General features: G+C 37.5%; 1 protein-coding gene across 2 annotated transcripts in view; it reads left to right on the forward strand.

The window, feature by feature from the left end:
• Positions 1 to 2333: 2333 nt before the first annotated feature.
• ZFP91 (ZFP91 zinc finger protein, atypical E3 ubiquitin ligase) overlaps positions 2334 to 13366 on the forward strand; it is a 41952-nt gene continuing 30919 nt past the window's right edge. For both annotated transcript variants that reach the window (XM_045558123.1, XM_045558124.1), the window contains exons 1-2: positions 2334 to 2905; positions 7584 to 7612. In XM_045558123.1, the coding sequence (XP_045414079.1) occupies positions 2550 to 2905; positions 7584 to 7612 (385 nt within the window). In that variant the 5' untranslated portion in view covers positions 2334 to 2549. The remainder of the gene's footprint in view (positions 2906 to 7583; positions 7613 to 13366) is intronic.

Here is a 13366-nt window from a genome sequence, read left to right on the forward strand (position 1 = left end):
CTGAGACCCCACCCCTTGGATCACCCCAACTTAGTAAAAGTGGGAAAAATTAGGTAGACAGGGCTCAGAATTTGGTGGCCAGACCCCTCTGAGCCCGCCGGCAAATAAACCTTGATTCTCCGACTCTCTGTGTGCCGGTCGGTTTGTCCTCGGGACCACTCGCTGTAACACTTACTGTAACAATATAAAGAACTATAAGTATGACGCTGGGAAATAGATTTTATCTCCATTTTTACCAGTGGTGAAATAGGTTGAAGAAATAGTAACTTGCCAAGATAATAATTAATCGGTAGCTTTGCTACTTACTATTATACAATCCAGATTTGACTCCAAAGTCTGTGATCTTTTTTCTACAACACAGTGGTCTTTTTTTCAAAAGAATTATTCATTCTCCGATTCTCCATTCCATTGTGTTTCTAAGACTTCTTTTTTTTTTATTTTGGGGAAAGATTTCCCCTTCTGTATTACTTTGAGCAGCCATTGGATGTCAGTGCTGTTCCAAAAATCTGCTCAATGCAGTTTGAAAAAATTCCCATTGATACTATCCCACAATTATTATAACTGAAAATGACATTAGCCCTGTGAAAGTGCAAAACACTCAGTAGAGAATATAAAACATCTGCCTAATCTTAAAGTGTTAACTAGTCAAAATACTGGAAGGAAAAATGTACTTCAGCACTGGTCTACAGTATAAATGATTAATGTGAAATTTAGAATTGGATCCCCAGGTCTTGTTTCCATCTTCTTTCTTCTGGAGCTTTTAACCCCAGATGCTTTACTTAACCGTTTATTATAATGGATGAAAGGAAGGAATAGAAGAGGCCCACTGCATCACTGACCGTAACTTGGAGATGAGCAAATGGAAACTCCCTTTCATGCACCAGGAAGACAACTTAGTTACACATGCTAGTGGGTAAAAAAGTAATTTCTGATAAAGCTACTGTCCCGACTGTGCTTCCTGTGTAGCAGAAACATTCATAAACCGCAGAACCAGGTGGCTTCCGGGCGGGAAGCTAGACAGAAACCTTCAGCTTCTCTGTGTAGTTACCAGAGTCACGCTAACAATTCTTCACCCCGCCCTCCAGGTCAGGGACCATAGCCACGTTAAGCAGCAGATGCCAGCTCCTTGATGCCCCAACGTTTACTAAGGAACCAACTTTACAATTCGTTTCACAGATTTTATTAAGAGCCAACTGAGTGGCGGGCATTGTGCTGGGGCCCCGAGAACCCGACGGAACCAGATTCAGGCCCTGAGCTCCAAGGGCTCACAAGTGAGTGCGTCAGACACTGGATGACGAGACGAATACCACCATAGACATGAACGCTAGCCAGTCCCAGAGGTGTCACCTGACCTAACCAAGGTGAGTAAGGGCTATTAAGTGGCCACCCCGGAAAAACTATGCCAACGCCAAGTTATAAAGAAAGAAAAAGTAGGAAAAACCCTCCCAACCTGTCCTGACCAGCAATTGGCTCAACATTTGAGCCCGGATATAAGGCAGCTGTCGTGGCCTAACCCGGAAACACTGCCTCCCTGAAAAAATAAACTGGCACTGCAGAGAGTAAACTACTTTTCCCGTCAAAACCTCCCAGCATCCTCTCCACCTCCGGCTTCCTATCTTTTTTTCCTCAAGCATAGCATAAACAGGACTTCATCTCCCAGAATGCCCTTGGTTTAGTTAACCGCGCGCATGTGCCAGGGGGCGGGTCTTCGTTGCCCACGACCCCCACCTCCATTCTATCGCCGCCATTTTTTCAGAGATTTTCATCCGGCAGCCGACGGGGTTTTTTTTCTTAAAGGAGAAGCGACAGCGCAAAAATATTCCCCTCTTCTTCCCACAAGACCTGGCGGCGCTAGGGACAGGAAGGCCAGAGACAGGAAAGTGAGGTCGGGGTGGAAGCGGAAGAACACCCAGGCTACTTTTGCGGCCTAAGGCAGAAGGATAGAAAGCGCCCTTGTGGCATTCGCGGCGCCTTAGGGAGGCAGGTGCGCGCGCAGCCAAACAAGGATGCGCGTGAGGCGGGGAAAGAGGTGCGTTTTCTTCCTACCCACCTCCCTGGCGAGACCTGCCCCTCCCACTGCCCCTAACGCGCAGTGAACTCCAGAGGGGGGAAAAAAGGTCACTTTGGGATTGTCGCGAGACGCAGCCGTTTAACGGTGAGAACGGGTGCGCGGGGAAGAAAACCTCGCGCGCTCCCTTGGAGCCGTTTCCTGATTGGTTTAAGCAAGGGGCGGGGGAGGGAACCTGGTACGTCGCTGCGTGTGAGATCGCGAGGGGCGGGGCAAGGAAGCCCTTCCACCACTCCAATTGGACCGCTGAGCGTCTGTGGCGGGCGCGCGCGCGCCGCCAGCGGTAGCGGACCTTGAGTGGCAGGGGGCGGGGGGGGGCGCCCTCGGAGCCGGGCGGAGGGGAGGGGGGAAAAGAGGAGCGCAGGGTGAGAGTGAGCCGGACGCTCCGGGAGGCGAGGGGGGCGGGGGGAGTAGCGCCGCGGCCGCCGCTACCTCCGCCTCCGTCGTCTGAGACGAGGGGGTGGGGGACGGACAAGCCCCGATGCCGGGGGAGACGGAAGAGCCGAGACCCCCGGAGCAGCAGGACCAGGAAGGGGGAGAGGCGGCGGCGGCCAAGGCGGCTCCGGAGGAGCCCCTGCAACCGCCCCTTGAGGCGGCGGCGGCGGCGCCTGCGGGGACCACTAGCAGCCGCGTACTAAGGGGTGGTCGGGACAGAGGCCGGGCCGCTGCGGCCGCCGCCGCCGCCGCCGCTGCCGCTGTGTCCCGCCGGAGGAAGGCCGAGTATCCCCGCCGGCGGAGGAGCAGCCCCAGCGCCAGGCCTCTGGACGTCCCAGGGCAGCAGCCCCAGGCCACGAAGTCCCCGTCTCCAGTTCAGGGCAAGAAGAGTCCGCGACTCCTGTGAGTAACGCAGTCTTTCAGGCGGTGGGAAAGACCCCCCTCTGTCCGCACGCAAGCCTCTCGGCTCCCGTAGCGCCCACTCCACGTGACACTCTGCCTGCGCTGCCCCCTGCCGGCTCAGCACGCCAGATGTCACACCGTTTCCCCGTGAGCTTTCTACACCCCTCCTCTCCGCTCCCGGTGCCCTCTGCCCGTGGGGCCACTTCCCCACTCCCTGAAGTCACTCTCTGTAGGGTACAGCCCTCCTGCTCCCTAGTGACCCACCTCTTTCCTGCTGCCCACGGGCTTATCCCTCACTCTGGCATCTGCACCCTCTTTGTCAGCCTATCCCTTTCCCTTCGGCGGCTCTCCAGTATTACATCACATCCCCATAAGGAAATTCAGAGCACGATCCTAGCCTTCAAAAATGTTCTCCCCTCTTCCCATTAATTAGCTCAAGAGCTAATTGTATTAGTATGTTTATGTAGCTTTTTCCACTGTTCTAAGTTTTCACATCAGTTTTCATTCTTCTTAGAAATCTGATACTTATGGTTGGGTAAAAACGTGGCTCTGCTGATTATCAGTGTAGAGTGTTTCATATAGCAAAATTAGATGAATATTATTTAATTTTTGTTTTTACGAAGCAGCATGTGTTTTGTCTTTGTTTTTACATATATTTTAATGTAGAAACTTAATCCTTAAAGTAAACTCATAGGAGAGGAATTCCTTTATTACCTAGAGGTTAATAGAGGAACCATGAACAGGTGGCCAGAAGCATAAATAATGCTCAGATGTTAAGAATACTAAAGCATGCAAATTTGTAAATTTTAGAAATTAATCATATTAGCTGCTGAATTCATTACTGGAAACATCATTTATGTTCTTTGACTTTCAAGTGAAAAAAATTAGGCGAGGCAAGGAAAATTGAAAGGGCGGGCGCATATGTCAGTTTTAAGTGTTCTTCTTTCCCCCCAGGTAGATACAATGGCAAGGTTGGGCTTACACTAGACCCAGTAGATTTAAAGCTTGAAGCAGACCTGTTCCAAAATTAGGAGTTAAGTCTGTCACTTGGCACGCTTGCTTTACAAGCCTCTCAGAAAGAGGAATAAAATTTAAAGGTAGTCATATTGTGGTATTAGCTATGCTTTCAAATTTTTGAATGTCAATTAAGTTAACATAATTGAGAGAATTTATTGTGTAAACTACAGTTCCTCTGTGGACAAAAAAAATAATCTGTACTTACAAATCGTTGGGCTGCAGTTAGAATTCTAATTGGTGTAGATGCATTTCATATTTACACTATGTTTAATCTCTTAAAAGTTTGGAAAGATATATGTCATTTACCTTATTTGGATATAAATTTCTTGGACAAATTCCTTAACCTACCTGTGCCTCAGTTTCCTTATCTATACGGGATAATCCCTACAACTTGACTTTGTGAGAGTTAAACACGGCATGTGAAGCACTTAGCACAATACCTGGTACATAGTAAATACAAAGTAAAAGATACTGTTTTGAGGAATGGTAGCATGCTAGATGTATGAGTGGTTTGTGGTTTTTTTTTCATGTAGATTCTGCAAAATAGGATGTTTTCATTTTTTTCTGTTACCATACCTAGAGAGGGTAATACTTAAAATATTTTTAAAATTGCCTTCCATTCTCACCTACCACTTGATAGTTAAATATGCCTATATGTCTTAAGATAATTGTACCTAGAGTGGTAATTTTACCTGCCATCATGATTTAATTTTTCTATAACTCCAGACAAAAAGCATTAGTGACTCTTTATTTCCACCATATAAATGTTACAGATGAACTTAGACGAAGATAACTTAATCCCTTCAGTTTTGTCTCTACAATATTTCTTGTGAGGTGGAAAAAAATCACTCTTATCATTTGATTTCATGACAGATAGTGATAAAGGTTTTTTTTTCCCCTTATCCAAGCTCTGCAGTTGGTGTTCTTACTTTCTTTCAGCCCTATAATTATCTTTTGACTGTGTATTTAAAATTATACAATTTTGATCAGATTGTTAAAACAAATTTTCATCATGACAGTGTTTTTGTTACACAGTTTCAGCTTACTCCATGGCCTGGAAATCAAAGGAGTCCTAAAGCATTTCAGCTTGGCAAATCTTTGAGTAGTAACTGGGCTTGGTACTATGCTGAACTTAGAGGTAGAAAGAAAACTGAGACATGGCCCTTTCTTCAAGGACCTTGACAGATAAGGTCAAGATGCATTGATTAGTGGAGGTGTGTCAAACGTGTGCATAGTTTATAGATTTTCAGTGATAAAATACATTTTAAAACTGTTTTTTACTGCTTAATTTAATCCTTTAAGACATTACAAGACGTTTTGAGTATCAGTGTATTGAACCCTGCAGGGTCAGGTATCCTCTGACTTTGATTAATCTGCATTTTTCCAAATAACAGTTATGACAAGTTTAAAACAGAAGTGTAAGAAATTTAATTTCTGTATTAATTACCTGTTCCATTCAGGTCCTTTTTTTATATCCTAGCTTTTTCCCGTATAACATCACAGTAATCAGCTGTGTAACCTACATTTCATTCTCTTGATTAAAGAAATAGTAAAATATAAAATAGCTTAAAAGATCAATAAATACATAGATTTTGATTGATTGAAACCTCTGTCCCCATTGGAAGGCAAGATTATATTATATAGTGGAAAAAGCATTGGACTTAAGTCAGAAAATTTCAAGTCCATTTTACTTTGTACAGTCACTCGGTGACCTTGGGCAAGTCACTTCTTTAGATCTGCTTCATCTGTAATTGATATTTTGTGAATTTGTGAAATGAGCTTTATAGTTGACTAACTTACAGTTTTTATAAACTTTCTTAAGTTTATAACAACTTCTTTTCACATTGAAATGTTTAAGTTTTTTAATAAATATATTCCACAAGAAACATGATAGCATTGGTATAGTAGTTTTCAGATATAATTTTTTCTGTTTTATAAGTTAAAATATCCATGCTTTCTGCTAATATGGAAACAGTGAAATTGTCAAACTAAGATTAGGTTAAAATGTGAAATAATGACTTTTCATTCTGTCTTATAATATATCCTGTTTACCCAGTGCATTTTAGAACTTAAAACTTCAGTAATAGACACTTTTTAGAACTTAAATTTAGCTATTGAGTAACTATATTAGCTAATAATTTTAGAGGTCTTCCTTCATGTTCAGATGAATTACAGATGAAGGAGAGTATTCCTCTATTTTCTGATGTATAGTATTCCATTTTTGGTATATTACTAAAAATAGTAATAAACCCTCAGGTGATATTTTCTTTTTGAGGGTCATGGATAGTGAGGATGAAGAGGTAGTAGCATTCTGATTTGAAAAAACATCGTCCTTTGGGGAAGGCTTCAATTGTACAAAATTGAAATTCTGAATAATTGTGATCCTAAAGTAATTAGTATGGTAATAGAACCATTGGACCATTTTAAAAGGTTTTTGGAAAGCTTATTGTATAATATTTCAAAAATTTAGCAATTACTTTAGCTTTTATTTAAAGTTACAATGGTTAGCAGTTATCTTGTCAATTGGGACATTGGGAATATGACTTAAAATAATACCAAGCTTTTGAAAAATATATGAACAAAAATGATATCTATTCTTTCTGAAGGGAACAGATTTTGCAGTATTCTATGGCTTATGTATTTGCTTGGGCATTTTTTTGGTAACACAAAAGGGTCTTCAATGTATTAGGTTTACTTGTGGGAGGGGGAAAGACAACTAAAAGACTTTATACTACTCAGAGATACTGTATCACATCTTTATAATAAAGATCCAAGACATGTTGACTTTTGAATTTGGGCAGTACATATGGGGGAATTTATTATACTGTCCTTACCAGTTATGTATAATAGAAAATTTTCCAAATTAGAAACATGGTAATACTTTTTTTTTAATCTGTAGGGTATGGCACTTTAAGCTCTTTACTGTTGCTGTTTAATTTGTAAAGTGCAAGTTATATTTATTTGTGAGGATATTTGTGGAGTCTGCGTTTTTAGAAATAGATTTTGATTTGGGTTTAATAAATGTAATTTTGGGGGCTTCTAAAATGTTTATTAAATTTTTATTATAAAAGTTTTTGAATATATACAAAGTAAAGAAAATTATATGATGAAACTTCAGTGTATTTATCACCTATCCAGCAGTTACTGAGATTTGCCATGCTTTCTATGTCTATCCTTCTCCCTTTTTTGGCAGAAGTATTTTAGAGCACATCCCAAACAATATGTCATTTCACCCCTACTTAGTGCACTTCTGTAAAATAAGAGCATTTTCTTATATAACCACTTAATATAATGAAATTAGCAATAGTCTTAATAACTTTTTACAGTTAAAAACAAGTTTTTTTTTTTTTTTGAATGATACCCTAGCTCTGTGCTGTTAGGTAGCCACATGTGGCTATTTAAATTTACATCAACAAAAATTAAAAAATTCAGTTCCTCAGTTACACTAGCTATTTCAAGTGCTCAATAGCCATATGTGACTACCATATTGGACAGTGTAGATATAGAATATTTGCATCACTGTTGAATGTTCTGTTTTATGACAGCTGCTCTATATGCTTTCTGCATTACTCTGTAGGTGAACCTGAAAGAGATAAATATTTTATGTTTTAAGGAAATGTACAAGGTTGTTCATTTAATGTTTAATTCTTATTTCTTTCAGATGTATAGAAAAAGTAACAACAGATAAAGGTAAGACTTGGTCATTCTTCTCTGTGTACATTATACTGATTATCTTATTCAAAGTCTCATCATTCAGATTAGCTCCCATTTAAAAGTGACTTTTATTCAGTAAAATAATTACCGGAGTTGGTAGAACTTATTTTGATGACAGTAGATTTGGACAAAAGACTATATGGCATTATTTTAGAAACCTAATAATAGGCAATCAGATTATTTGATGGCAATTTATTGTAATTCTTTAAGCTATTTGGGTTTTCTTTTTAAATGAAGAGAGGAATGATAACACAATATGTAGTGAAATGTAGGCAAAATCGTGATTCTGATGGAGACTGAAATTATAGTTGTAGTTTGAAGAATGCTAAAATAAAAGTGTTCTAAAAATTTAGCCTAGTGAATAATTAAAGGAGGTCTTTGGGTCATTTCTCTTCAAATTAGAGTTTTGTCAAACCACATATGTGTATTGAGTATAGTTTTCTGCTTATCTGGATTATGTAGGGAAGCTAATGTTCACTTTTTTCAACACTTTTCAAAACTTTATTCTGGCTTTGCAGATTAGGTTATTAAAATTGCCCCCATCAGGTTGGACCAGTTGCTCATTCATTTTATTTTTTCTAGTTGGTTGTCAAATTAAAATATACAGCATCCTCCTTAAAACTGGAACAAAAATACTTTTAGGCATATTTTATTTATTGTGTATGATTTTAACCCAGTCCTGACACAGCCAGTTCTCAATTCTCAGAATTCACTAAATACCTGAGAGTTGACCAGTTAGTTTTTAAGGTCTACTTTTAGCCTGCTACTATTTCTAAAAAAGAAAAAAAAATACATATATATGTGCATTTATATATATATAAATATATACATAAAATCTTAATAAGATTTTTCTGTTTTCATAAAGAGAATGCTTTCAGAGTATGTAAGGCAAGTTTACAACCTAGATTTTATGCCATTTAGAACAGTAGTAGTGTAATTTGGAACCACTAACTTGAATTGTTGGTGGCTGCTTTGTAAATAGTTAGGTGTCCATGCTAAGGTTTCTTGTTTATCTGAATACTGGAGTTTGAGGCTAATATTTCATAGCATACCAAGCAGAAGTATTTTATACCAGGCAACTTTTTTTTTTTTTAACGTAGAAAGCTTTGCATGATTATTTTATCTAGTGAGTATTTTGTTACTATTGTTGTTACTTAGAAAACAGGTTATGTCTGCCAAGAATGGAAGGTCTTATGATCCTTATTCAGAGATTATTTTGGAGATTTTATGATGTGAGGAAAATGTAGAGACAGATGACAATCAAGTCCAGAGTAGTTTTGATTAAAACAAAAAACAGTCTGCCTTAAGCGGAGCTAAAATTACCTTATGTGTGTAAAGAAATTGCTCTGGGTTGCTTTGAGGAGAACTTGGAGAATGTGATGGAATTTTTGAACCCGTGTTGGAGATAAATTTAATGATCTTTGTGTAGATGTCTTAAACCAGAAGTTGGCCTGTTGTGTGATGGTGTAGCTGTGGAGAGATTAAAAGTGCATTCTTGGTAATTCAGTCTCAAAATCAATCCCACTTTAATCCACTAGTTAAATGCTCTGGATTTAGACATTCTCAAACTCCTGTCTTTATCTCTTTATTAGTTTACCTATTAGAGTAGCTGTTCAACTCTATGAATAGTATATTAAGTCCGTAAGAACTGTAACATATGTTCATAAAATGACATCAGTAAATAAGGAAATGGAGGGTTGAGTAGTCACTTTTTCCACTACTGTCTAATATTTAGAATTCACTGCAATTATTTCTCTTTTTCTTATTTTTTAACTTCTCAGAAAGTTACACTCCATTACTGTGTAGTAGTCCTCATGTTCAGTCAACTGAAGTTTAACTGAAGTAACTCATACCCATTTCAATAGCTAAGGCTTTTCGAAAGTTTGAGCAGATTTTATTTTCTAGATGTATGACTAGCTCTATGTTTTATTAATATTGAAAAAAAGGTCATCAGGATTGTTTTTAATCTTATTTACTCCAAACAACTAGAAATTATATGCTTTCCTTGAGTTGAAGATAAGAACCTTCGACATGTTTCAACAAATAAACTATTGCACACACAAAGTGATTTTGCATGATTTTTAAATTATTAAGTTACAAAGTGCTACATTCAATTTTCAGACTGAAATAATAATAAACGTTAGTTTCTGTTTCTGCTACATTTATTAAATTCTAGTAGGTATATATATGGAAAGCCATTTGCTAAAATATGGTTTGTTAATTCATTCAACACGTAAATATTGACCATCTACCATGTGTCTGGAACCATTCTGGATACTACATTGTACTAGTAATCAAATAAGCTAAAAGAAGAAATCCAAACAGTATAATATAATGTTTGAGTAAGTTGAAGTTGGGGAAGCTAAGTTTAGGTAAGATGGTAAGGGAGGCCCTCTTGGAGGAGGTAATATTTGAGCTCAGACCTAAATGTGCAGGTAGAAATCTGGATAAGGAGCATTCCACATCGGAGAAGCAAAAATGAGAAAGATTAACACTTGAAAGCTTAGTTCACCACTGCCAGAGGATCATGTTCATCACTGTGGAGCTTCTAAGAGTGCAGAAGTCTTGAGGAATGGAGACTAGATCCTTTTTAACTTGGCTTTGTGTTTTCATTCTGTTTCTCTATTTTGAGTCAGTTATTGTACTCGTGATAATAAAGTAAAAGAATTGGTGAGTAATAGTTAAAACTGCCCATCAAGATAGAACATCATAAAAAAGGGAGACTGACCTTGATGTTTACTAAACTATTAATATGTTTCAAATGTTTTGTGGAATGATAATAAATACTACTGAGTCAAGTAAATGTGGGTCGTGCCTGAGTCATTAATGTTAGATAGATTATTTATTGCAAGACTTCTCAGAAACGTTCATTTTGACTAATTACGCAGTAGTATAAATGTGAAAATTTTTGCAGCTATTACCCAACTTATTTGACTATAAGACCCCCTTTTGAAGGACATTTCATAAAACTAGAGTTTATGGAAAACATATTTGAAGTAACAGATGCTTGAAAATTTGATTGTATTAAACTTTATGTCTGTTTTTATTCAAAATCATTTTACTGTTTTCAGTTTACTCTTCTAATGGAGTAGTGACGTTTAACAAAGATTACTTACTTAGAGTCAGCAAATGAGTTCATAACAGATCTGGGAATTTACTTAGATTGTTTAGAGCTTAATTGTTAACTATTTGCTTTACCTAGTTCATTGTAATCAGCATAGTATCTGGAATTGTTACTAAAGTATTAGTTTGTTTTGATTTTTTTTTTCCTCCACCCTGGATCACATCCTCAGTTTTGTCTTATATTGATTTAGTCTGATTTATAGATTATGCCTGTGTCCTCCATTTTTAAAGAATTAAAATTAATTTATTTTTAACAGTTTTCATAGTTTAATTTTCAACAGAGCATTTTTTTCTATGTTGGAATACCTTTGATTATGTCTTTATCCTCTCAAATTAGTCTCTGGTTTCCCATTTATCTTGGACTCTTGTCAAATTGTAGCCTCAACATAGCATTGACTTTTTTCTGTCTTTCTTTATAGGTGCATCTCATTTCCAGTACCTTTAAATGTTTGTATTATTTCTAAATATATAGAAGAGACATTTTTGTTCTTTTTTCCCACTGTAGTGAGCAAAATCTGACTTTGCAGTTTTTACCATTTGTGTTTCTATACAAAGAAAGATGTGAAAAGATACTCAGGGCATTGTCTTCAAAATTCTTTTTTGAAAGATTTTGAATCTCCTTGCTCATGACCTGGTTTTCCTAGTTAAAATAAAATGCTATGGGTTTTAAATAGAAAAGTGCTCTGGAAGGAAAATCTCTAGGTGAGAAAGAGCCTATGTAAGCCCAGTCTTGACCCTCAGTTATGCTGTGAGTTTTAGCTGAAACACTCTTCTTTACAAATTAAATAATACTCTTCTAAATTTAAATGTAGTCAAAAAAAATTCTAACAGTTTCGTTTCCTTACTTCTCTTAATGCTACTGAGATTGGCTAATATTTCAAAATGGACTTTACCAATTATTTATGGAAAACACTGCAGCTAATGATAGAAATACACAGAGTAGTCCAGTCAGATTTCGGACACTCAGGTTTCTCACTCTATTGTAATAATGCTTAAGTCTCAAACGGCTGATAATACATTAGGTAGACATTTTTATCTGTCCTTCCTTCCTAGCCCTTTATCTTAAGGAAGCAGAACTGTATTATTTCTCTCAGTATGAGAATAATCTACTCAGACATCTTGTTCCATGTTGGGAATGGCCCAGATCCTTTAATCCATTTTGGTAGGTCAAACATCCAGACTTACTGTGGTTCTTCCTCTGTGCTGTAATTTCCTAGAAGTACAAACAATCTCATATACAATATATGTGGATTATTACACAGGCTTAAAAAGCCTTGATTTTCAGCTCATTTCAGTTACAGGATGTTTTATCAGTCAGATAAATGAGTCTTTGTGTCCCTTAAATAGTAAAGAAATAACAGTCACCCATTATAATTCAACTTAGAACCATCTCTGACACAGTTATTAATAAAAGGTTATTCTGGTATAGATGGTTATATGTGTGGTTATATCTATCTATAGATGTTATAGATTTTATATTGAAATCCCATTTCCTGCCCAAACCACTTGAGAATTACAGCAGAATGCTCTGGTAGAAGAAAACTGAAACAGAGGAAACCTAAGGTCTTGAGTGGGGAAACCCATATTCAGGTAGTAGAGTCTGAAACCCCTAAGAGAGACCCATCTCTCCCTCAGAGTGTAACTTATCCTCACACCGCAATTATCTTGAGTGGATGAGAATCTCTGACAAAAGAATTAAGTTAACTCTGATTTAATGCCCCCAACCTTTTAAGTCCAAGAAGAAACAAGTTCCTCTGAATTATAACTAGCCAGATTAACCTAAACTACATCCAGTAAAGCCCCTTTAGCTTTATAACAAAACCATCTAAGAACTTAGTAGCTTAAAACACAGCAATTGATTATTTCTTGGTTGTGCTGTTCCCTCATTGATCTTTCAATTCAGACTTTTTTAATACCATATTGGTTTCAGGGCAGTGTTCCAAAATGCTGAAGCAATAGCTGCAAGACATCTTGAAACCACTCTACAGGATATAAGATCAACATAGAAAAATCAATTGTATTTCTGTTCATTAGTAACAAATAAAAAATTAAAATTAAAAAATATTTATAATAGTATTTACAATAACATAAAAAATATGAAATACTTGGGGATAAATTGGATAAAAGATTTGGAAGACCTGTGTACTGAAAAGTGCAAAACCTTTGCTGAGTGAAATTAAAGACCTGAGTAAATGGAACAATGTATCTCATTCATGGATTTGAAAACTCTGTTATTAAGACATCTTTTCTCTGCACATTGATCCATAAGTACTATGTAATCCAAATCAAAATTTTAACAAGTTTATTTTTTGTACAGTTTTGATCTAGAAATTTCTTGAAAGGGTCTTGGGGATCCCTAGGAGTTTATAAACTATTATTTGAAAACCATTAGCATAGACTAATCAGGATTCCCACCATGTTTTTTAAGAACGGGATTCATTCTTTAAGAAAGAGGAAGAGATAAATAGCTGTTTGGGGGCTATCCAACTATGGCTACTACCCATGTGTATTCCATGATTTAACCATTACCCAACTTAAAGACATTTGGTATTTCTCTGTTTTTTTTTCTTTTTCCCCCCTGAGATTACAGCTGATTTTTAAAGAAAC

This window comes from Lemur catta, chromosome 7 (genome assembly GCF_020740605.2).
Source record: "Lemur catta isolate mLemCat1 chromosome 7, mLemCat1.pri, whole genome shotgun sequence".
NCBI classification, from domain to species: domain Eukaryota; kingdom Metazoa; phylum Chordata; class Mammalia; order Primates; family Lemuridae; genus Lemur; species Lemur catta.